At 42.1% G+C, this 26,002-nt stretch overlaps 1 protein-coding gene and 1 long non-coding RNA gene across 5 annotated transcripts in view; one reads left to right on the top strand and one right to left on the bottom strand.

The window, feature by feature from the left end:
- SYNPR (synaptoporin) overlaps nucleotides 1-7,970 on the top strand; it is a 289,023-nt gene extending 281,053 nt beyond the window's left edge. The window contains exons 5-6 of one of the 2 annotated variants that reach the window (XM_014859284.3): nucleotides 782-973; nucleotides 6,222-7,970. In XM_014859284.3, the coding sequence (XP_014714770.3) occupies nucleotides 782-973; nucleotides 6,222-6,479 (450 nt within the window). In that variant the 3' untranslated portion in view covers nucleotides 6,480-7,970. The remainder of the gene's footprint in view (nucleotides 1-781; nucleotides 974-6,221) is intronic. The other variant, XM_070492940.1, reaches the window with a different exon arrangement.
- Nucleotides 7,599-26,002, bottom strand: part of LOC139041389 (uncharacterized) — a 63,459-nt gene continuing 45,055 nt past the window's right edge. Inside the window, exons 1-4 of one of the 3 annotated variants that reach the window (XR_011496449.1) lie at nucleotides 20,418-20,507; nucleotides 19,710-19,839; nucleotides 15,851-15,919; nucleotides 7,599-9,185 (exon numbers count right to left, since the gene is read on the bottom strand). This is a non-coding gene — a long non-coding RNA (uncharacterized lncRNA). Of the gene's footprint in view, nucleotides 9,186-15,850; nucleotides 15,920-19,709; nucleotides 19,840-20,417; nucleotides 20,510-26,002 lie in introns of those variants that run through there. The other 2 variants (XR_011496450.1, XR_011496451.1) reach the window with 2 other exon arrangements.

The raw sequence follows: 26,002 nt of genomic DNA, 5'->3' as shown, positions 1-26,002 counted from the left end.
AGCGATGGTTTTCTAAGTCAGACAGATCTGGATCTGAATTCTGGCTCTGCTACTTTCTGTGTGTTTACCTTATATCACTGTGCCTCAGTTTCCTCATCTTTAAAATGGGCATTAAAAATACTGTTTAACATCATATGTGTAGGGATAATTTTATATAAAACCTCTCACCCATAAAAGGCACTCGAAACATTATAGCTGTTATTGTCTCCCACTTAACACAGTCCCAAGCATACTGTAGGTAATGCATAGGTTTGTTAAACGAACAAATGAATGAATGAATGAATGCTGCCATCCAGGAGTCTGTAACAATCAGCAAATCTCTCTAAATATTTGAACTCATCATAACATGGTGGTTAAGAGCATGGGCTCAGGAGGCGGGTTGCCTGGGTTTGAATCCTGACACCATCACTGATCATCTGTGGGGACCTCAGACAAGCTCTTCAACAGTTCTTTGAGTTTTGTCATCTGAAAATGGGATAATGATAGTAACTTCCATACAGGGGTGTTGTAGGAACAATTAGAGGAGGATTATAAGTAATTAGCATCATTCCTGGGACATAGGAAGCTTTCAATAAACATTACCATTATTATTTATTTTATAGAACTATAAATATAATGACACAAAACTTTCTTTTATTTGTTTTTCAACTTTTCCATGGTTCCAATGTTATAGGATCTTGGAATTTTCCAAAAGGCAAACCAAATAGTCATATAAACTAATTGATGTGTTTCTAGAATTCACGTTTCTTTTACTGTTTTATCTTTCTGTTTGTTTCTGTAGGACTTCATCGTCACCGTAGTCTTTTCGTTCTTGTGGTTGGTGGGTTCATCAGCTTGGGCGAAAGGACTGTCTGATGTCAAGGTTGCAACAGATCCCAAGGAAGTGTTGTTACTGATGTCAGCTTGCAAACAGCCGTCCAACAAATGCATGGCGGTTCACAGCCCTGTGATGTCCAGCTTAAACACTTCAGTGGTATGTTTTCATCTATGCTTTACCTCCCAGATCTTTATTTGCCAGGCAAGTGAATCAGAAAAATATCTCGGAAGCCATCTTGGAAATTTCTGCTTCCAAAACTAGGCCAGTCTAAAAGGTGATATTCCATTTCATGTACAAGATGATCCTCTGGCCTTCAAGTTTTCTATTATCAGAACCCATAGACTTTAATGGTGCCAATTATGGAGTTCTTAATAAGAAGCCAGCAGGTATTGGCAGCGGCAGCGTGGATGACAGTCAAGTCAAAATTCTAAGCCAGAAGCAGATATAAAATCTGAACTTTAAGGCTGAAGCCTGCCAGAAGTTAAAAGGAATATTTGATGGCATAGAGGTTTCCTGGGAAGAAGACATTGTTCAAGCCACACATAGTTAGAATACATCCAATTGATTGTCTGGAGAAAAATACACAGACCTAGTAGGGTGCAGAAAGAAATACCTCATATAAAAAAGTAGTTATAATAGTTATGGTAATTTTTTTATCTTCTCCATGCTCCTGGTTTAGTTGCTTAACAATTTCAGAAAAGCTGAACTATATTAGTTGAACAAAGTCAAGTATTCTCATCAAGTGTATAGCTTTTACAGGAGGACAGAAAATCTGACAGATAGCAGGGTCGCTAGATTGGATTCTTATTTCATGAGTGTAAGAGCTTGAGTTATTCCAAAGAAAGAAACTGTGTCTGAGAGAGAGAGAGAAGTGATAAGGGCAGCAAAAATCAGTAGTTGCCAGAGAATAGAAGGCTCAGCAGTGTTTTCTGAAGGAACAACATTCTTTAGCAACCCATATGAATAATTATCTTTGCTTCAAGGTTGACTTATGTTTCTACAGCTTTCTGAAATTTAATCTGAGAAGGCACTTAGGAAGGGAAACAGGGTTGCTAATTGGCTCCTGATTTGACTGTGAATCTTGCTTGATAAGACAATAAACATGGAAACAGACTATGTACTAGGGTCTCACAGTCATTTTTCTTCATTGCTGGCCACACCTGTAGATGAGCTCTTTGAAATGTATGCTAAAACATATTCCACTGCTTCTCCAGTTTGTTTGTAACCAGTGCTTAATGAAAGTTATTGTAACTCTGAGCTCAAAATCGAAGAGAACAAAGATAAGATCATTTTATGTATTTGTTAGCTTAATGATCAATCTTCTGTGTAAATTATGACATGCTGCCTAGTCCATTGATTCCACTTCAGATGTTTCTAAAAAGTTTTAGACTAGGAGATAGGAATTTTGAATGGGAAACAATGTGATGTATCTCTTAATACTAAAAAGAACAACAGATAGAAACCAAATAATATGGTGTGAAAGGATGGGAGTAGTTCTGTTATAGTTATGGATCCATAGCGTTAAGGTCTTTAAGTTTCTAGTGACAGAAAACTCAGTTCAAACTGGCTAAAGCAAAAACAATCCTCGTATCCCTAACATCTGTTCTTGGCACCCCACTTCTGGTACCAATGTCTGCAGGCATTAGAATGTTTGGGTTGCAAGTAATAAAAACTGACTCTGATTAATTTCATCAGGAAAACTTAAGTATTTGGAAGGATATCAAGTAGCTCAGAAAATTGATGAGACCTGAAGAAATGAGCTCCAAAAAAAGCCGAATCTAGAGCAGGACCAAGGTTCTGGATGTCAGATACCTAAGAATGGTCTCAAGTTGCTATTAATGGCAAGTCGTATCTAACCTTGCATTACTCTACTCAAGACTCAGAGTTCCAGGAGAGCACTCAAGCCACTTGACTGCCACTGGGCTCTGCCAAGGAAATCAAATTTCTATGATGAAAAGCAGTGGAAAAGGATATTAATCTGCCAAAACACAACAATTTTTTCATTACAAACTCATTAGGCTTTAAATCATATTGAGCTAGCTTTTCACAAAAAATGAAAATAATTGGAAAGACACAAGAAATGTGCCTTCCGAGAGCAGAACCCAGGGCCAGGAACTGGAAGACTGCCAGGAAACTGTATAGCTGTCACCCTCCATCCCTCATCTCTGTCTCCTTCTACACATCCATTACATTATTCTCTCTTTTTCGATGGAACTGTTTCCCTTTCTCCTGTTCACACAGCAGAAGATAGCCACTCTATAGTTTCTGAGTTTATATTTCTTTTTAAAGAAACATCTTGGACTGAACTAAAATCACTCAGGTCTGGTTCCAAATTTCTGGCAGAGAAAATCTCGTTAGCCCATCTTGGCTCAGGTGTCCACCTTGGTCTTGTCAGTTGTGGCTGGGGGCATTGGTAGTAGAAACGTGACTTACTAGACCCACCCTACGGGGCAAGTGTCGGTGGAGAAGGAGTCAGACACATCCCATAAGAGCTGACTTCTGCAAGTAAGTGGTTCAGGCAATAACAATGATATTTTCAACCAGGGTAACAAATTTCCTTTCTTCAGAGCACTTTGGCATCTATGATTTCCCAATAACATTAATGAGTAGGCGAGCTATCCAGATATTAAAAATGCAGGGAGCTGAGGTGAAGATACTTGCATAAGGTTTCCCAGGTAGTTACAGTAACGCCAGACTAAAGCCAAATTCTCCCAATGCTGTTGCCACTCAAAATGGTAAAGGGCACAGTTCTGAAATTAGTCGGCATGGGTTTGAATTCTGGCTCCACTACTCAAGAATTGACTGTCCTTGGACAAATTAATTAAGCTCACTAAACTTAGTTTCATCATGTATAAAATGGGGATATTATAGAACAGACCTCACAAGACTGCTGAAAGGATTTGGTGAGAGATGAGACAGTACATAAGTACTTAACATAATACATAAGTACCAGCATATGACAAATGTTCAATAAGTTCAGCTGAAAGCTGCTACTAAAATGCATTCACTTTCTTAAATGGTCATATAGTGTTTGAACCCAAAGAAGGGAAAAAAGGATGGTTTTTATTCTCTCAATTTTTCTTTCAAATGTTCACAGACCATAACTGTTCTATCCATAATTTCTACTTCTGCTTCTCTGGCTTCACTGTACTCAGTCTTGATATATCTTCTTGGATCATCTAGATTTCATCTCCCCATTCTTCCTCAAGCTATGTGCAGTCTCTTTCAGCATCTCATTCTGTTGGCCCACATCTGAGCACGAATCAGTCCTTACTCTGATTTCAGATGCGACAAAAGAGCAAGAAAAAATTCAAGGGCCCGTGTGCCTCTAAAATGTGCTAGCCAAGAGATCCGAATACCTCTGTGATGATAATAGAGGAAGACATCACTGTTCCTTAAGTAGGAAGAAAAGAGAATGGAATACGAGAAAAGGAAGAAGGAAGGGAGGGAGAGGGCTCTAAATAAACCAGTCTTCAATTGGGTCAGTTAGGGGCCTAGCTAATCACTTTTAGCTATTGATATCTCTCAAGAATATGGCCTCGCTGTCAAAACCCTAGTTCACTTTATGCTGCAGTGAAAGTCACCTGAATACAATTCATGGAAATATTTTAGGAAGTGATTCAGAGCATAATTTACCAATCCACAAGCATTTACTAATGTGTCCAGCACTGTCTAGCTGCATTATGTACATCCTCTTTAATCCTCACAACTATCCCCCAAGGAAGGAATATTTGTCTCATTTCATCTAAAAAAAAAAAAGGCTGAAGTCCAAAGGCCAACTGCCTTGTCCAAGGTCATAGAGCAAGAAATTTCAGAGCCCAGGCCACCCTGATTCCAGAGCCGGGGTATGACTCCCACGATGACATTCAGTTAGTGTGCCCTGATCCACCTGCTGCTAAAATATTGAAATACTTTGGTAAGTAGCCCCTTCTCAAAGCTCCCAAAGTCCTTCATCTTGACTGCAGTAGCCTCCCACTCCCACCCCAGGGGCACTCTGGACCACCCCACCATGTAGCAACCAAGGAATAAATTGCCCAGCAAGGGACTTGCAGCACCCTACTCCAGAGCTGGAGCCACTGCCCACGTCCATTGTGATTGGTCAGTGTTGTGCTGAATGCTTTCTAAATGTACTTTAATGTCCTCTCAGCTTTGCATCATACTACTGTTGTCTGTCTCCAATAAGGACTGTTCAAACTGACTGCCTGTGGTTAACTCCCAGGTCAACCAGTCCACCTGGGAAAAGGCTGCAGAACAACTGTTCTCTTTGGGCCTCTTGCAGCAGCAAACAGTTCTGCTTCCATCACTTAGGCCCTGGGGAAGTAACACCTGGTCTTCTGACTCACCAATGACACCCTTCTGGGGTGTAAGAGGAATTTCCGTAGGAAAGTCTCCTATACTAGTTTTGAGAAAACATTCCGTACTTGTCTGAAACCTGCACTTTATTCATAATCTGGTTTCAGCTTTCACGTCTGAATGTGAGAGGCACAGAGAGGACAACTATTCAGAGTCCACAACTTCTAAGTACACCACCACACATGTGCTTACCTGCATGCCATCTGTACCATTGCTTACGCCACACTTTTTCTTTAAGGTGACTCATTTTCTTTGTATCAATACAGTAAATGGAAAGGTAATATCTCTAGCCATAAAGTGAAAGTTACTTTATAAATTAATGCACTATTATTAAAATGGAAATACCCAACCCTTCTCCCCCACACACATACCATGAGGAATACCTCATTTGGGGAGACCATGACAGCTTAGGTAAGGGCTCAGGCTATGGAACCAGACTGAATAGAGCTTGAAACCCAGGTCTACTATTTACCAAGTCATGTGACCTTGAATAAGGTTCCGATCCTTGCTGAACCTCAGTTTTCCCATCTAATATGGGTATAACAATAGCACCTTCCTCTCCGACTCAGAGAATCAATACACATCAAGCCCTTTACACAGCACCTAACACATCATAAGCATTCAACAAAAGTCAGATATTCAAAATGAAATAGTGGTTCCAGGGCCGCTAGTGGTTCTGGAGGGCTACTGGTTAACTTCAGCATGCTCCACTTTGGCTGTCCGGGTTCAGTTCCTGGGTGCAGACCTATACCACTTGTCAGTGGCCATCCTGTGATGGCAGCTCACAAACAAAATAGAGGAAGTTTGGCACAGATGTTAGCTCAGGGCAAGTCTTCCTCAGCAAAAGAGAGAAAGATTGGCAACAGATGTTAGCTCAGGGTTTATTTTCCGTAGCAAAAAAAGAAATAGTGGTTCCAAATGAAAAATTGGAAGAGGCTTCAATATTTAAGTGAAAAGTGACCTTTCATATAGTGAAGAATTTTTCTGAAATTGAGATTTTTCTTGGTTTTCTATCCAGTCTATCAACTCATTTGTTTCGACTTTCCTTCAGGTCTTTGGATTCTTGAATTTTATCCTCTGGGCTGGAAACATCTGGTTTGTTTTCAAGGAGACCGGCTGGCACTCTTCAGGACAGAGATATCTTTCAGACTCGATGGAGAAGCACTCAAGCAGCTATAACCAAGGCGGCTACAACCAAGAGAGCTATGGGTCGAGCGGTGGGTACAACCAGCAGGCGAGTTTGGGGCCGTCTTCAGATGAGTTTGGCCAACAGCCCAGTGGCCCTGCCTCCTTTACCAATCAGATTTAACAGGGCAGTATTCACATTCTTCTGGAGATAGCTTCACCACCTTCCATTTCAGTGGCAGAAGAATTTTTTAAGAGTTTCAGTCAATTATTAATGCAGAGAGGGTTGAATGTAAATCAGACATCTGTAGTCCTCATTAAGGCAGAAATGCCTGGGTCGTGATAAATGGTACTTAGAGACGAGATGACTTGAGGAGATATATTATTCATCATAGATGGCTAATTGGAGGGTACCTTGTTATATACACAGATACTTTTATGGTCATTTTGTATGTGTGTTAAGATAGTAGAAGCATTTTGTAGCTTAAAGACTCTAGTATGTATATGCATAAAGTAAATTAAATAGCATCGAGTTTTCCTATGCGTTTTGATGTGAAAGACGTTTAAATGATTTCTGTAAGACAATTTGGTGTATCACAACGTGCATGTATTATTATTTTTCAGTTGCAGGCCCTATAGGATTGTGAGTCTCCAAGTATTTGTTTCAGACAATTGCTCTGCTTTTTTTTTTAATTTGATGACTCAGTACTCATGATTAAGTGCATGAATAAGCATTTTCTCACAAAAAGAACATTTGAACTGTATTTATGAAAATTTTCCAGTTTGCACCATGGATTTCTTAAATGGATGTTTAAAGAAATATATACACAACTTTGTATATTTGCAAATTTGTGTCTCTGGCTTTACCCAATTCTGAATGCATTGTGACTAAGGTTTGGGCTTTTTTTCCCCTATTGGTAGATATTCAGTGTTATGTATGGTAAACGCCCAATATTTATTCTATTTATTTAGCTAAATATTTACTTCTGGTAATTTTCTATGGTGTTTTGTGGCTCTTATCCTATGGATCATGAACAACAGGCCCAATAACTGTTTGTGTTTATGGAGTGTTGTTTTCTTAGAATAATGGAGATGCAGATATCAGACACCATAGTTAAGAAGCTGTTCACTGACATATTAATTTATAAAGGATATTCTGTAGAACCTACACCACCAGCTAAACTTTTAAATCCTATTTATTTGTAGAGTTAATATATTCCTTGATCCAATTATTAAAAATTCTCAAGTCTCAGCTCAACTTACTAATTACTAATTCTGATTTGAATGTTACCCATAAATTAAAAATGACTTCCATGAGCCACTCTATATCCCAAAGAGGAGTCTCATGAAATATTCCCTAGAATGTATTCATTATCAAGAAAATGCCAATCTTCACCTCTTTGTTTTAACTCAATTGAAACCCCAGGGCCCAACAGTGAGGGCAAGCTGAGCATCTGTATTTCCAGATAAAGTCGTTATCGATGTGTAAACTCATTTTGTGATCTGTGATGTTGGAAATGTTTTAGCACAAAACAGCCTTGTGACTTAGATGATATCTGTAACCAGTTTCTGGATCCTGTTGGATAAATCTGTATTGTGATATCTATTTGACCTTAATAAAGTTATTGCATACAATGCCAGCTGGATAATGGAGAATTACGATAGAATCTGGTTAGCTTCAAAAATGAAAGAGCAAGGAGTAAATGTGTAGTGTTTTCAGTCTCTCACCCTGTCCTTGTTTCATGAGCCCAGGGTTGTTAATTCATTGATTCCACCATCCTAGGACCTCCTATGAACCCATTGCCATGCAAGGTACTGGGGATGCCTTGGGAAGCAGAAGCAGAAACACGCCGTACCTCCAGAAGATTACACTCTATTAGGGGATACAGTCATTAAAATAATCACACCACAGCTGTGCTGTGTGCAACAAAGAGAGGCACAGGATTCCATGAGAACATTTATCAGAGGGACTTGAGCTAGTTAAGGAGATGTCAGGGAGCTTCAGACCTGAAGACTGCACAGGGTTTCACAAGGACTGGGGGAGGGGGAGTGTCCCAGGCAGAGAGCAGCCTTGCCAAACTCTCAGCTGGTAGGAGGCAGGATGGATATGTAGGGTTGCCAGCATGCAGTGAGTGAGGGGGGCTTTGTGGGAGTGCGGCCGCTGATGGGAGCACTGGTGAAACCCTGCTTGGAGGCCTTGATCGGGAATTCTGTCTTTATCCTAAAGAAGCTAAGGAAAAGCCCTGAAAGATATTAAGCGGAGGAGGGACACAATGAAATCAGCATTTTGAAAAGATCTCAGTGGCTGTAGGGTGGAGAGTGGATTGAAGGAGATAAAAAGTAAAGGATATCCTGGGAAGAGGAAAAAGCCTTGATTCCCGACACCCGGTAGGCAGTGGGCTGGGAGTGGGAGGAGAGGAAGTGACATGAGTTCTCTCCCATCCACCCTCATTTCCTGGGAGAGTGGCTGGGTTTGACTGCTTCCTCCAGCGCTGCCCAGGAGGAGAGAGGGGCCTCTGTTATGAACTCTCCGAAGCGGAGAAATCCTTGTAACCAGCAGTTCTTTTTACCAGACTTAGCAGTTCCAAAGTACACTGAGGCTCTGATAAACGGAAAGCACTCCCTGCCCTGATCGAGATAGAGACATGTTTCCACAGTCCGCCGCAGATCCCCAATAAAATGCTGCTGTAATCCAACAGGGATTTCGCTAAGCTGGTTTTATTCCTTCTGGTTTCAAGAAAAGAGCAGAGGTGTGGCCTTTTAAAAGGGGAGTCATCAGTGTAGCAGGAGAGTCTGGGTCTATGTGTCCAATAGACCAAATTTGGAATTGCAGCTTCACTGCTCCTTAGCTGTATTCAGGTTGTGACTTCAGCTTCCTGGGCCTTCATTCCTTGGGAGGAAATAAAGCATACGGGTAAAATGAGTGGGCTCTGAGATCTCACCGCCCAGCTTAGAATCCCTGTGCTGCCATTTACTTGACTCTCCTTCTCTTTCTTCCTCAATCCCTTCTCCAAAGCCCTGGGACTTTTCTGAAGCCACAGCTTGAAGGCCAGGGCAGCCTGAAAATGTAAGGGAGTTAACACCCTGGGGACCACCTTCAATCATTGGCGGATGTGGGCAGGTCAATAAATGCCATTGGCAAGATGCTTAACTTCTCGTTCACTCAGTGGCCCCACCTCTATAACGGGGATAATGGTAATATCTGCCTCATAGGACTGATACCGGGATGAAAAAGGTAAGCCATGTAAAGGCATCAGAACAGCTTCTGACACACAGTAGGCACTGTCTGAGTTTGGGTTCCCTGGAAAGCAGGGGAAGGTGACTCCAGGAGGCAGGAGGGAGGGAAGGGGAGAGTAAGACAGGGAAGGAGGAAACTCTGATGAAAGGGGGCATTAGCAGGGTTGTCGGTGGAGGCAGTAGGACCTCAGTTCCATCAGGATCTCTGAGTGGTGTTCAGAATGGTTCCAGGCATTCTCTATCAAGAGACAGGGGCTGCAGTATTTATCTACCAGCTCCCAGCGCCTACTGGTTGAGAGTTGCCCACAGGGGTGGTAATTTTCCCTCACTTCCAGATTGCACTTGCCTGTAGACTCAGCATGCTCCTGTGACTTCAGAGAAATAAGCCTTGAGTCCTGACAACTTTGAGGCAGTGGGCTGGGGGTGGGAGGAGAGGAACTGGCCTGAGTGCTGTCACCACCCTCCCCTCCCCCATTCCTGGGGACAGTGGCCTTGAGGGAGGATAAAGGGGGAGCCCTGGAAGGTACATGCATAAAGGGGGTCACTGTCAAAATGAGCAGGAACTATCCTTCACAGCTGTGGCTGAAATTAGAAGCTGGCCATGGGAAGCAACATAGGGCATGAAAATCACCATCTACAGGAATCAATGAACGTTACTATTATCACTTAGTCTGTAAAATGGGGATGGAGATAATCCCATCTCATAGGATAGTGACCTGGTCATGTGTGGAAAAGGTTGAGGAACCAAACAGCACTCTACAAATGTTAGTTGGCTATTGAATGATGAGATATAAATCTACTCCACCCTTACATAAGCCTCAGTTGTTATAAGTCAAACTTCGAATTGTACTGAGGTGAGCAAAATACAGCTCCTGGCATCTTGGAGCTTACACTCAAGTTTGAAAGACTCAAATAATAGACGAGTAAGCAAACCAAATACGTTAGAATAAATTATGATTAATGCTAGAGGAAGAGAAACGAGGCACAAAGGTGGGGAGAAGTGGAAGAGAGTGATCAGCAAAACCTCTCTGAGAAGGTGACATGGAAGCTGAGACATGCAGAATAGGGAGTCAGTCACGGGGAGAAGATGTTAGGTAGAGAAGAGAGCACATCCAGGACCTAAGGTGGGAGAGCGCCCAGTGCCTTAGAAGGATGGGGAAGAGCAAGGCTAGTGGGACCGGGACACAGAAGTGCAGAGTCAGGAACTGGGGCTTCAGGGTTTGGAGGAGGCAGATCATGGAGGGTCTTGTAGGACCTAGGAAACAGGTTGCATTCTAAGTGAAGTGGGAAGCCACTAGGCGGGTACACAGGGCAACGACATGATTCCAGGTTCGATTTGAAAAGATCCTCTATCAATTTCCTGGTTTTGTTATTGTACTAGAGTTATATAAGATGTCAGCATCGGTGAAAGCCGAGTAAAGCGTTTGTGGGACTGTGTGTACTATTTTTGCAATTTCCTCTAAATGGGGATGCTGAGCATGGGTTAATTAATTCACTAATTCATTCAACAGCTATTTATTGAGTACCCACATGTGCCAAGCTCTGTTCTAGGTTTCTGGGATTCAAATTTGAAGGAGATAGACATTCCCCCTGTGCTCATGGAGTTTATAGCCCAGTTCTGGGCAGAGAGGGCATGTATAACTAAAGAAATCAGATAAATTCAAATCAACATAAATGCCAAGGAGGAAGTAGAACCGGATGACATGAAGGAGAGCAATAGAGTTGGAGGAGGATGGACACAGTATTAGATGCCAGGAGCCCTGGAATGAGAACATGGAAGCCTGAGTTAGGATCGCGGTTCCATCAAGGTTCAGCAACAGCTTAGGCTGGTTCTCAGGACTTAAGTATTGGTGTGGAGAAATCTTCAATCTTGGCAGAAGAGTAAAAAGTCTTCACTTACATAGAGCACTTGTAGTTTGGTGTTCAAAGGTCGTAACACCTAGGATTTCATTTGATCCTCTCAACAACCCAGTGAAAATGTGGATGCCATTGTCCCCATTTGAAAGGGAGTGTCCTAAATTGAGTTCCCGCAGAATTAGACTCTGAGACTAGAATTCAAGTTCAAGTAGGGGATGGGGAAGTGAACCAAGGAAGGGAGACAAGCCAATAAATCTTGCATCATGGAGAAGGTTACAGCTGTGGGCAACTGGGGCTCACGCCCCCAGGGAACAGAGCAGAACACCTCTCACAGTTAGCCCAACCAAGGGGCAAAGAGCTGTGGTATTGACCCACCGACTCCCGTCTGTCACTGAACAGCTACTTTGGGAGAGAGATGATTCCCCAGCACTTTCAGCCCACCCTGTTCATGGGCCTAGTGGCTATAGCAGATGGAGAAAGCTTTGGACAGCATAGCAGGTGCTGGCAGTTGGGAGTCATTAGCTCACCATACATGCAATGGTGAATTCCAGAGGATACAAACAGGCCACTGACAGTGTCTGCCACACTGAGATTTAGTTAGGTTAAGTAGCTCCACCAACTTAACACCAGGAAAGAGACTAGAACAAGTCCCTTTCCTTTTAGTCCTAAGAGATTTTTTTCCCATTGACTCCCCAGGCTACCCAGGATATAAATACGATTTTAACCTCAATATGCCATGGGATTTTATCTAGCTGTCCAAAGACAACAATTTTTAATAACAACTAGAAATTTTAATAACAGGTTGGAAAACCAAAGTTCAGAGCATTTACATAATGACAAAATCCTTGCGATCACCTTTGCTAATAAAAATAGTTCTTAATTGCTACTATCTACGGAGCATCTACTCTGCACAGAGAACTATGCTATACACTTTATACCCTTTTTCCTATTTAATGCTCACAAGAAATGCGAGATAAAAATACTATTTTCATACCCATTGAGCAGATGAGAAAACTGAGATTCGTAAAGATTAGGTAAGCTGTTAGCTCAAGATTACTGAGCTGGAAGTGGGCAGACCCCAAATTCAAATCCAGGTCTCTCTGTGTCCAAAACTCCTTGCTCTAAACCACCTTGCTAGAGCCCAACAGCGCTGCCCCGCTGTTCTACTGCATTTTCAGCCAGAAGTGCTTTGTCTGTTCCACTGGGGCGGATTTCACAAAGACCTGGTTCATCAGGTGCTTCAGCTGACCTTCCACGGGGATGCTGAGTCCCTGAGAGCTAGAAGGCTAGCTTTTGTCAGAATCATTTGCCAATGTGGATAAAATGAGACCCAATTCACTGAATGTTACTTAAGTCATGAAGACTGCTAAAAGTCCAGGTGAACTAAGAATGATTTCTTAACAGGCGTCACTTCGAGCCTGAGTCATTGCTGGGTTTTAGGCCTCAGCTGAATGCTCTTCAGAACCTCTTGGCGACAAGTCCTTCCAAGAATGGCCCTGGCTCCTCCAGTGCCCCCTGAACTCCCATGAACAATGCACACTAGACATAAAAAGCCAAGATGAGGATAGAGAGGGACTTCCTGGAAGTCCTGTTTCTGAAGAAAGTACTTTGTGTAGTTGAGTCTTTCCATTAAAGGAGCAGGTCCCCTGGTTTATTGAACAAAACACTTGAAGGAGGTTGTAATAAGTCTAAGAGGTTTCCTGGTGGCTCAGAAAGGGGTTGCCTTTGAGCCTCGGCTATTGTATTCATATTTTGATTGCCTGACCTCTAGTAGCTTAAGAGAGTCTGACTGGCTTGTGCTGTGAACGAGACTCACTGGCTCATAGGAACTTCAAGTCATCTTCCTACTTACTAGAAGCCTAGAAGCAGTCTCGCATGACATGTTACTTGCTTTCATGCCACTTCGGTGAACACAAGAAAAACAAAATACAAACTCAAATAGTTTTTCTTACTTCAAATATTTTCCCCTCCTTTCCTGTGAACTGACATTTCTCCTGGATGTTTTCTCCTCTGATCTCCTCAGACAGTCGAGTCTATTCTGACTGATCTCCACTGTCATATTGATTCCAGAATTTGATACATTCCGTAGCTTACACATTGCCCTCAGCCTTGCTGCCCTTTTTACAAATCCTTTATTAATCTTGCTCTCTTGAAGCTCCCAGACCTTCTTTTAAAATTTCACTTTTAGTAACGATATATGTTTCCACAGAACTTAGCAGCGTAGCGCCACGCGCACTCATGAGGAACTCATCTTTCAACACAAACAATTCGTTAAATGAGACCTGAGGTCCAGATCTACGACTTGGGAGCTGAGCGCTAGGCTGCATCGTTAGGCATTGGTAGATGTTGTCATTAGCTTTATCAACATAAATTGATCACGTAAATTCCTAGTAGGAGAGAGTAAGCATCGGCTTGTAGTCAGACAGACTTGGATTCAAATCTTGACTCCATCTTTGGAACCAGGCTGTGTGATCCTGAGAAAGTGCCTCAACATTTCTGAGCCTCAACTCCTCATCCATGTAATGGGAGATAATGATATCTACATCCACTAGTTTTCTCTGACTGCTGAAAAAAATTACCACAAACAGTGTCTTAAGCAACAGAAATGTATCATCTTATGTGTATTATTGTAAGAGAGAAGACCACCACAGGTGTCACTGGGTTAAACCAAGGAGTTGGCAGGGCTGTGTGCCCTTCCAGAGGCTCTAGGGGAGAATCCGTTTGCTTGTCATTCCGAGCTTTTAGAAGCCCACTGTATTCCTTGGCTCACGGCCTTCCTTCTCCGTCTTCAAAGCCAGCAACAGCAAGTCAAGTTCTTCTCACAGCGCATCTCCCTGACCTCCTCTTCTGCCTCTCTCTTCCACTTTTAAAGACCTTTGTGAGCACATTGGGCCAACCTGGATAATCCAGGGTCATCTTCTGACGTTCGGGTTAAGTGATTAGCAATCTTACTTCCCTCAGCATTCTTAGTTCCCTTTTGCCATGTAATGTAACATATCCTTGGTTATGGGGATTAGGATGCTGGCATTAGGGGGGAGGGGGTGCATTATTCTGCCTACCATACTATCCTATCAGAAAAGGATAAAATGATATAACTAAATTTCTTAGCAGATTTCCCTAGTCAGAGTGCTGAGTAGCTGGAAATGATTAAAACTGACAGCTATTAGCAAATGACCCAGCCTATAGCACTAATGTGTGGCAACTGATGGCTTTTCAATGATCGTATATTGAGATACCAACTTTGACAATGCTTCCCGTCAGGTAGCCAATGTTTACCACATTCTCTGCTCAAGTGCTCTAGTAAATTAAGATGCACTGTTTACAGATGGGATCCTTGAGGTACCAAACATTCATTCAGTCCAGCATAAGGCTGGACAAACAGCAGGGTCAACACAATTCTTGCCTCAATGTTCTTACAGTCCAATGGAAGAGATTACGCATAGACCTGAAATTACATTATGTGTTCATTTGTTTACTCATCCTTTATATATCTCCCACTCAAATATAAATTCCATGAAGGGCTGGGACTTTACTAGACTGTGCACTCCTGCATCCTCAGTGTCTGGAATATACTAGAATATACTAGATACTCAATAAACAGTGTGATGCATTATACAAGTTATTATATTAGAGGTTGTTAATAAAAGATGCAAATTGTCATAATATAGGTGATGTAACATAGTGACTAGGTAGAGGAGGAAAGAGCATCATAACTCTCCTTTGGAAAGTTTCCAACATCTTTACAAATAGCTCACAGTGTGCCCACATGCTGCAGGTGGGCATTGTGGGGCCTGCACATCTTGGCCCTCATTGACTCATCTCCAGTGGACTCTTTCTCGTTACCCTGTTTGCAAACTGCACCATTCACAGGTCATAATACAGGTATCACCTGAAGCCCATCCCTGTGCATCACGTTAAGGTGCATCCGTTGTATCCACCCTCCCCCTCTGTACCCCTAGCCCCCCTAATAAGTAATAAACAAGCTAACTTTGTATATTTGATACACCATGAAGGATGTAAAAAAGAGTGACAGAATAGAGGATGGCTGGAGAGGTGAGCATTATACAGAAGCAACAGATGATCACGCAAGGCCCAGCCAAATCGCTAGGGTCATCTCTTCATAGCACAGACATTCTTAACAACGGATACATTTTGAGCATGCCCCAGGACACATAGAGCACTAAATTCAAAATTTCACATGCAAGCCTTACCTTGACCACATGGGACACACTCTGTTTTCTACTAGATTCAATTCTGCTTCATTCCATTATATTTCATTTGTTTTTTAATGCTGCTCTCCACTCTCTCCATTGATTCACGTGCACTAAGGGGTCACTCATGGTTGGATCCAGATCATTATGGGGCCCAGTTCTCCATGACGCACACAGTGTTTTGACACCAGATCAGAGGTGTGGTTTAGCAAATAAGAGCAAAGTTTAGAATCTAAAAGAATATTCTTACCAGTTCTCTCTGCCGTCACTCCTTTTTTCCCAAAAAAATGTACTGCTGGGTCCAGCAGAGTCTTCATTGCTGGGAAACAGAGAATAAATGGGAAATGTGTTTCGTTGTAATGACCCCAGAGGGGATTTCTAGTTTCCAGGAGAGATGAAGGCAGGGCTAGCTGCCTTCTAACAAGGGGGTTAAAGAACTATCTAAAAATCTATTTCTCTCTTCCTATTTGGAGTTGTTTGTGGGAAAGAAAGAACCCCGAAATCCTCTTGGGTGGAAAAGGGAAGGAGAGGCTGTCTACTGAGCCACTGAAGCCAGACAGCAGATTGCCCCCCAGAGGTAAGAAACGGCCACCCTCTTCCAGTCAGGGACTTCCCGGGGACTCGGAGGCCTCATTAGTGCTCCTGAACCACAGCCAGCCTGGGATAAACGAGAGGGGCTCAGCAGGCACTCCCTTGTGGGGCCTCTCGCTCCTCTGCAACATGGTTATTTGTTTTGGCAACTCGGGGCCCTTTCTTTACTTTCTCCTCATTTTTTGTAGAAAGTCTTATAATCAGAGGTCTTCTACTTCTGACCCTCCTGGACTGTACGCTTAGAAGCAACCATTGTTCTCAAGTTCATATAGATCCTTCCAGAGATGATCCCTGAAGATGTAAGTGCACATACAATTCATTCATTCTAAGCGGGGCAAGTATTGCCCCCAAAGGGGTGAAAATTGGTTCGGGGGAGAAGGAGGGCAGAAAAGTCCTACTCGGTGTATAAAGCACAGATAATACAGTACATAACAGATATGCTGTATATCTGTGCTATTAATATTTTATCGAGGGGCCATTAGGAGACAAGTGTCTAAAAAGTTTCCTTAGAGATGATGTTAATGAAAAATAAGGTTGAGAAATGCTGGTATAATCCCACTTTTTTTATGTACGTAAAAGGTAGCACACTGTCCTGGTACATCCTTTTCTAGGAGGCAGCATGTGATAGGCTGAGAGCTTGGTCTTGGGTTTCGAATCATGGTTTGAATCCTGGCTCTACCACTTGCTAGTTGTGGGAAGTCAACCAGGTTTCTTAATATGCCCCTGCTTTTGTTTTCTCATCTATAAAATGGTGGTAATACTAATAGCTACCTCATAGGGTGACTGTGAATAGTAATGCATTAATGCATGTAGCACACTTAGAATAGTGCCTGGAGTGTGGGAGACACTCTATAGGTGCTTACGACATCATGATTTTTCCACTTAATTGTATATCTTAGAGATTGCTCTATATTCCTTTTAATGGCTGCATAGTATTCCCTTGTATGACTGTACCATAATTTATTTAGACCAGGAGTGAGCAAAGGACAGCCCACAAGCCAAAAACAGTCAGACACCTATTTTTGTAAATCAAGTTTTTTTGAAACACAGCCATGGCCCTTCATTTGCATGTCATCTATGGCTGCTTTCACACTACAACAACGGAGACGATGTGGCCCAAAAAGCCTAAAATATTTGCTCTCTGACCCTTTGTATAGAAAATTTCATAGAAAAATTTTAACGACCCCTGATTTAGTCCATCCACTACTGAGGGACACATAGACTGTCAGATCAACCTTCTTCTACAACAAACATCACGGCAATGAATATTCCTTAACACTCATCTTTGAGCACATTAGCAAATTTATCTAAAAGATAAATTCCTGGGAGTGGTCACAAGATATGTGTAGTCTTAATTTTCATAGATATTGCCAATTCCTTCCTTAGAGACTATATCAATTATACTCTCACCAACAGTGTACAGGAGTATCTCTTCCCCTCCCCTGCCCACCGAATTAGGATATTATCTAATTTTTAGTTTTTGCCAATCTGATAGGTAAAAGAAAAAAATTGTAGCCTTGTGGTTTAAGCATATTTATTTTATGCTAAGATTGAGATTTTTTAAATTTTCTTAATGAATGCCTTTCTAAAACTAAACAAATCCAACAATAGCTGGCAGATAATGTGAGCTTTATCTTTGTAACAACTCATGTGAGCTGGGTAGCATTATCCCTATTTTACAGATGAGGAAACCGAGGCACAGAGAAGTTAAGTAAACTTAGGAAAGATCAAAGGCATAGGAGTACTGTGGTTAAGAAACCTGACCTCAGAGTCGGACTGTCGGGGTTTGAACCACAACTCCACTACAGTTATTAGCTGTCTGACCTTGGGAAAGTAATTTAACTCCTCCCTGCCCTCTGTTTCCTTTTTTTGTTTGTTTTTTAGTGAGAACAACAATAGAACTCATCTCACAGTATGATAATAGGAAATAAATGAGGACTCTGATGCTATTGGTTTTAAGTGGCGAAGCCACAGTGTGAGTCCAGATTTTTCTGATCTGGAATAGAAACTCAAATAGTTAGAAGTAGAAACTCAAATAGCTGTTTCCTCCAGTGACAATGTTTGATTTCTAAGCATATATATTTGTGCTAGATGAATCGTTATGCCTTTCCTTATTCTTGGAGGCTTTTCAGAAGGCTACCAACTCTATCCATTGCTACAAACATCCGAGTACAGAGCCACGGCCCCCAACCTTGAGCATGTCTCAACTTGCTTAGTCACAATTGGTTGGAAATTCCAGAACATGCAACCATTCAGGGTAAAGACTGCCAAAGAAAGATGAAAACTATTTAATCCTTCAAGTGTTTCAGATCATTTCCATCTGAAATAACACAGACAGTACAGAATTAGCTTTGGAAAGACACATAAAATAGATTTTTTCAGTGTTTTGTATCTACACATAAAAATACTGCCTCAGTTCATTTTTTGAACAAAGCTGGCTCTCCTCACAGAACAGCATCTCAGCCAGTTAAATAATCACCTAAAATCTAGTGCAGCACTGTCCAATAGAAATTTCTATAATGATAAAGACATTCAGTATCTATAATGTCCAAATTGGTAGCCACTAGCCACCTGTGACTATTAAGCGCTGGAAATGTGACCAGTATGACTAAGAAACTGAATTTTTTACTTTTAGTTAATTTTAGTTCATTTAAATTGAAATATAAATAGCCACACGTGGCTAGTGGCCACCATGTTGGGCAGTGGAGCTCCAATGGATCACCCTAGATTTTGTGCACATTTTCAAGAGTTGAGAAAGAGCACCACTGAGTACACAGTAGGTATTCACTTAACACCTGGGGAAATAAACTGCTGGACTCTGATGCCCCTGAAAGTGTTACCTGGTAATCCAGTAGCTTAGTTCATGAGTTCAGCTGGGCTGTAACTAGTTCTACAACGCCCAGCAGAGGAAACAGAACAGAATCAAAGCAGCCCCTTTATCAATAGTACATAGGTTGCAATCATCAGCCCGTGGTCTCACCCAGCTCACAGAAGTGTTTCATTTGGCCCACACCATATTTTACAATTACTTTGAATTAATGGTCAACACTTAAAATTCAAGAGATTTTACATTTCAGCCTTTAGAAAAGTCAGAATTCCTGAATTTCCCCCTGGTGGTGGTTGGCTGGAGCTTGGAAGCTTCTGCTCCCTTTAGAGGAGCTCCAAGTTGCATGCTCTTGGTTGACAAACTCCCCACCATTCCCTATTGTCTTCCCTCCAGCTCCCTTCACTCATTCACCCAACACCTGCCTGGCCACAGCAACCATGTGAGCTTGTACTAACTACTCTGGGGCTTTGGTTCATCTCCAGCCATTTCCCTGGGACTTTCTCAGATGTGTGCGCGCGCGCACACACACACACACACACACTCACCTACAGTTTTTCTAGGTGCCTTGTGCCAATCATACCCTCCACTTCCGTACCTCTATACCTTTGCAAATACTGTTCCTCTTATTTGGAATGCCTTTCTCTGTCTGGTTAACCCTGACTCCTCTTTTGAGATCCAAACAAAAGAGTACCTCTTCCACAAAGCCACCTGGACCTCCCCAGGCAGAGTGAGCTGCTTGTCCTTTTGAATGAACTTTGCACATTCCACACACTGCTGTCGTCATTTATTCCCCTCAATCCTCTGCTCCAGACAAGGACTTCCTGAAAGGAAAGACCACCCTCTTATTCCCCTTAGTATCCCTGAATGGCAGCACGGGTCTGGTGAATGAATTCTGCAATCTCAGTCTCCAGCTCAGTCCTACGTGGATCTGGAGAAACTGCTAAGAGGCTTTTAGTCCGCCGCCCCCTGGTGCCTCCACGAAAGTGCCTGAGGCCTCCCAGTCTCCACTTGCCTGCCCTCCTCCTGCCCTTCAGCTCCCCATCTCTCACCAAGCCTGTTATACCTCCTGTTTTCTCTGCCTCTAGAAATGGCAGAGAATCTCTAACAATTCCACGGTTAGTTACCCAAGCCATGTCATTTTAGTCCCTTCTTTGGGAGGGACATCCCCACATCCTGTGGAGTCTCTCTGGAAGGTATGAAATTTGTCCCCCTCTTATCCTCCACTCTTCCATCATCCCTGGTACAAATGCCTTATTTCTGATCTTCAGCACAGGTCAACTATTTCAACAGTCTCCAACCTAACTCTCCATCTCTTCTCACCCCACCCTGATCCGTTCCTCACTGTAATCCATTCCCCACTTTCTAACACATCTGAAACATTTCCACAACGCCCCATTACCCTCAGAATAAACCCAGTCCACCAAGCACAGCAGAGAAGGCCACCCTTCAGTTCCTCAGTCACTGTGCTCCAGTCCCGATGGCCTCCTTTCCGCACCTCAAAACTGCTCTTGCTATTTCCTCCTCCTGAAAGGCTCTTCCCCCAGCACTTCACGTGACTGAACCTTTGATTATTTATGACCCAGCTCAAATGTCAGAGAAGCCATCCCTGATCCGAAAAGTAATGTTGTCCCCACATAAACTTGTCTCCACGTTATTCCATAACGATATATCAGATTCCCTTATCAAAATCAATAATCTCTACATTTGTTTATTGTCTGTCTTCTCTGCTAAAATGTAAGCATCCTGAAAGTGAGAACCTTATCTGTAGCCTCAAGCTGTTGGCACAGTGCCTAGTATACAGTTGGCACCCAACCTGTGTTGGGTATCGAATGTCAAGTGAGAAATGACTCTGTGAATGGATGGATGGATGGATGGACAGACGGATGGATGGATGGACATATATAAAAAGCAAGAATCTATTCTAACTCATGTAACTATGAAGAAATTATTTCAAAATGTGTTCCAGTGTGTTCTTTCCAAAAGTAACGCTTGTCCTAAATTAGATATTTGAAGAGAGGAATTCTTGCTGATCAATGGTGTCAATGATAGTCAGGTGGAGGTAACTAAAGTATCAGCTAATTTTTATTCAGGTGTTATTTTTAGGCACTTTGTGTTCCCCGAAACTTACAAAGGGCTTAGCAACTTAACATTGGTAGTGGGATTTGCTCAAGCAGACTGCCATGTAACAATTTATCATCATGCCGGGTGCTGAGAGTTCGAGGCAACTTGCTGATGCCTGCTTCCCTGAATCAGAGCTCAGGAGGAAATCTATTTTGTTAGGGAAATTAGAATCCTCCAAATAGATTCTTCAGTGTGTTAATATCTCTGGGGGCTCAAGATTGGATATGTCTGTTTACAGCTTGGTTATCTTTATTTGTATCTGTCCAATTTTAAACATGCCACTAGCAAGACATATTGCCAGCTGTTTTAAGTTTTAAAAGGACAATTTTATCAACACAATATTTTTTAAACCCCGTATGCACACTATGGTGAGGATGTGATCTAAAATAGAGTAAAATAAAAGTGCTAAAAAAAATAGATCTTGCTAGTCTCCTGGGAATCCAAGTCTTTCCAGGTTAAATCATATTCCCTTTAACACAGAAGCACCAGTGAAGATTTATATCAGATTCTATTCTCCTTCTTTGGTGCAGATTGATCTCAAACTCTGACACTGGCATAGAAAAAGCTTCCACTGGGTTTGAAAAGTCTTGTGCTGGAGACATAAACTGAGAGCAATAAGGGTCTGAGTGAAGGCTGAGCGCTCCAGTTCCCCAGGGGAAGGCAGGGGTAGCTAAGAGTGGAGAAACAGAGCAATCATAAAGGACTAATCATAGGGTCGGGGCTGGGGGAGCAGCCAAGAGCTCCACCAGCACGGTAGTGGAGGCTCCGAACGCTCCCAATTAGGGAGCTAAACAGTGCTAGGACTTCTCCCACCCTCAGAAACACGGAGATGGCTCATTAGAAATCAGGCAGCAGGCGCACAGTCTCGGAAGGATCCACAGTAGAGAGGGAGGGAGGGAAACCATCCCTCCACCATGTCTCTGCCAGATACCTGGTTTTACAGCTAGGGATTTATGTCTTCATTTATTCTGTGCCTCGTCCCCTAAAGGACTTAGGCCATCTTGATTCTATATGAACACCATGCCTGGGATTTTCTTGAGAAAAAAAATTCAGATTTTATAAGGAATTCAGACCACGGTGGTTTTAACTACAAGAAGAAAGGAGCTGGGCAGATGGGGCACAGGAATAGGAAAGAAATTTTTCACTATATGCCTTGTATAAGTTTGGTTTTAAAGCATGAAAATGTGTTATTTATTCAAAAATAAATTGAAAGTTTGCATGTAGCTAGTTAAACATTTTCAGATGACTTTGAAAGCAAGCTTTTTCCCCACATAAGCTACCATTTCGGGAAAATGCAAGCGAGCATTTCCTTGTCAGGCGGAACAATTCTTCAGTCTTTCAGTCAAACCTCTTTCAGCATATTTTGTGGAGCTGAGCATTCTCGCCTGATTTCTTCACCCTGTGGGCATTAAAATCCTGAATTAAGAACCGATGGATTAACCAAAGAGATTTCAGACCCTCTTAGTGAGTAGTGGATTACTAACAGTTACAAAGCCTAAAATCTTGCTTAATTTTCTGTGTTAATTGACAGGATAATAAGCATCGACTCTACATATATGCGTTGGCTGTCTGATTGCAATTACATGGCATGTGTTATTCACGAGAGAGGCCCCAGACTGCTCCAGTGATCGTCTCGGAACCGATTTCTCCCTCTCAAATGAGCTTCAGAAGGGTCTGCATAATGACAGTCACCAATGGAAAATTAAAGCTTCTCACTTTTTCTCCCATTACATTGTAAGATAATTAAAGCCCAGACCAATAAAACGTTGAGCATTCTTATTCAGAAATTTTTATTTCTGCTACATCAGAGAGGCAGCTAAAAGCTTTAGGCCATCTTCTGGCAACTTCAGTGGGTGGGCTCATGACAAAGACAAAGTCTTTCCAAGTGGTTTGGCCAATGCCCATCCAAAGAGGAAAAGGACCAACAAGGGGACCCTCTGCATTGTCAACAGGTTTGGGCCCTAGTGCCTGCGGGCTTCTGGGATACAAATCCAAAAGCACTACTTCATTAAGAGCAGACAACCAAGGAAAGATGTTGCACAAAACATGTAACATGAAAGGGTCAAAATCTTCTATGTACTAACTGTATTTCCATGAAGCCTGAACCTCTACCCGTCTGTGGGAGTGTGCTAGCTGTCAGCAGAGGGGTTTAACAGCAAGGTCCCATTGTAAAGACAAGAGCATCCCAGTGCAGATGGTTATGAGATCACACCAGCACGGGCATACAGAAGGGGGCCCACAAAATGTAGATGGAGAACTTATTAGAGGGCCGGCCCCAGTGGCCCAGCAGTTAAGTTCCACACGCTCTGCTCCAGCGGCCCAGGCTCAGTTCACAGGCGTGGACCTACACCACTCCTCTGTCAGTGGCCATGCTGTGGCAGCAGCTCACATACAAAAAGAGGAAGATTGGCAACAGACATTAGCTCAGGTGACTCTTCCTCAGCAAAAAAAAAAAAAAACTTATTAGAGAGAAGGAGAATAAATAAATAAATAAGGACCTGACCACACAGTATGTGAAGAGAACTGGGATAGTGACAGGAATGCAGTGGAGTTCCACAAATGTGGGCACTGTTATTGTCAAAGAAACAAAGTGAGGTCATATAAACTGTATGGTATCAGATCAGAATATAGGCTCTCTGAGCCTGTTCGTGAGTATATAGCCAGTATTTAAATAGCTAACTTTCTAAAATTACACAGGGACTTCCATTTTTAGGAAGATGGAGTAGACATATTTTCCCTTAATCTTCCTGCTAAGTACAACTGAAAACCCTGGACATTGTATATATAACAAAGATAAGTCTAAAAGATGGAGCAAAGAAGACAGACCCTGAGGAACCTCGGGACAGGGAGAACATGGCAGTGAGTTCCCTGCGGTTTCTTTCTGCCTTCTCTCCCTCAGACTGGGTGCTGGGGAAGCCACCCACCTGAAACAGCAAAGGGCACAGACAAAAAAAAGCCCCAACAAAAGCCTGCTCTCTCTAGCCAAAGGAACAGGAAAGCGGCAGCCTAGCAAGACTGAAAACTTCTAGAAAATACCTGCTCTCCTGCAGCCAAACACCATTACAGACAACTGTGCCCCACCTCCACCCCACTCCCACCAGCAAAGATAAAGTGATGAGCGTAGACTTCCACCCTCTCTAGGCTGTAATGAGGGCCCCAACCATCACATCAGGATGGTGTCAGAGAAGGCTCAGCAAGAGGCCGGGACTTTCATCCTCCAAGGTTGGTAACGAGTCGTACCTGCCATGGTGCCAGCTGAGACCATGTGGGGAGCCTAGACTTCTACCCCCACCTGGTAGTAATGAGGTACCCCACTCCCTGCTAAGAGAATTTGTTGCAGCAGATCTACTCTAAAAAAATGGTTAAAAGAAGTTCTCTAAACACACGGTATGCTATATTTTGTGTATTTCTCTTGTTTATTGTGTGTCTCCCTACTAGAATGTATGCTGCAAGAAGATAAGGCTCTTTGTCCATTTTGTCTCACTGTTGTGTCCTCATTACTTTTACTAGCATCAGACTCATAATGAGTGCTCAATAAATATTTGTTTATGGAATAAATTTCAAGTTCATTTCTCTATGTGTATTGCAGGGGTCCCCACCTGTAAAGCTGAGTTAATGATACCTCTATTCCATATTATTAGAAGAATTAAATGAGATGATGTTCAAAAACACAACTTTCCCACAATATATAAAGAACTCTTACAATTCAACAACAACAACAAAACAACTTGATTAAAAAATGAGCAAAAGACTACAATAGACATTTCTCCAAAGAAGATATACAAATGACCAATAGGCACACGAAAAGATCTTCAACATCACTAATCATTAAGGAAATGCAAATCAACACTGCAATGAGACACCACCTCACTAGAATTGCTACTATCAAAAAAAGAAAAAACAGAAAATAAGTGTCAGCAAGGAGGTAGAGAAATAGAAACCCTTGCGTACTGTTGGCAGGAATGTAAAATGGTACAGCTGCTATGGAAAACAGTATGAGAGTTCTTGAAAAAATTAAAATAGAGTTACCATATGCTCCAGAAATTCAGCTTCTGGGTATATACCCCCAAAAATTGAAAGCAAAGACTTGAACAGATATTTGTACACCCATGTTCATAGCAACATTATTCATAATAGCCAAAAGGTGGAAGCAACCCAAGTGTCCATCCATGGATAAATGGATAAATGAAGTATGGCATATACATACAATGGGGAGAAGTGGAAATGAGAAAGTATTGTTTTAATGGGTACGGAGTTTCAATTTGCAAGATGAAAATAGTTCTGGAAATGGATGGTGGTGACGGTTGCATAACAATGTGAACGTACTTAATGCCACTAAACTAGACACTTAAAAATGGTTAAGATGGTAAATTTCACATTATGTATGTTTTACCATAATTTTTCAAAGTTAAAAAAAAAGCTTGCACCATATCAAAAACATAATAGAAGCTCATTAAACCGTAGATTACAAAGATGGAGTATAAAAATTATGTTAGAACAACCTTGTGTTCTTGCCTATAATTATGGCTAAGAAAACAAAATCTAGCTATATAAGTTTGTTTCACTGTCCTTTTGCACTTGCTTCCTATCTTGGCAAGATCAATCAAGGAAAAGCAAAGTGGCAGGGAGGGGCCAGTGCCAGGGGCTGCAATGACACTGCCATCTAAAACTAAGAGTGCCATTGCCTGGCTACAGTATAAGATACTGTCTCAGCAACAAAGAGAGTAAGTTTCTGGTCTCCTTTTACTGCAGAAAAGGAACAGAGCTGGCTATAGAATAACAGAATTAGATTAGGTCTTGAAAAAAACATCAATACAAGTCATCCCAGTTCCTGGAGGCCAACTTTGCAGTTTATTCTACAGA

Source organism: Equus asinus, chromosome 21, assembly GCF_041296235.1.
Source record: "Equus asinus isolate D_3611 breed Donkey chromosome 21, EquAss-T2T_v2, whole genome shotgun sequence".
NCBI lineage: Eukaryota > Metazoa > Chordata > Mammalia > Perissodactyla > Equidae > Equus > Equus asinus.
This window is presented reverse-complemented; position numbering and strand designations above follow the sequence as displayed.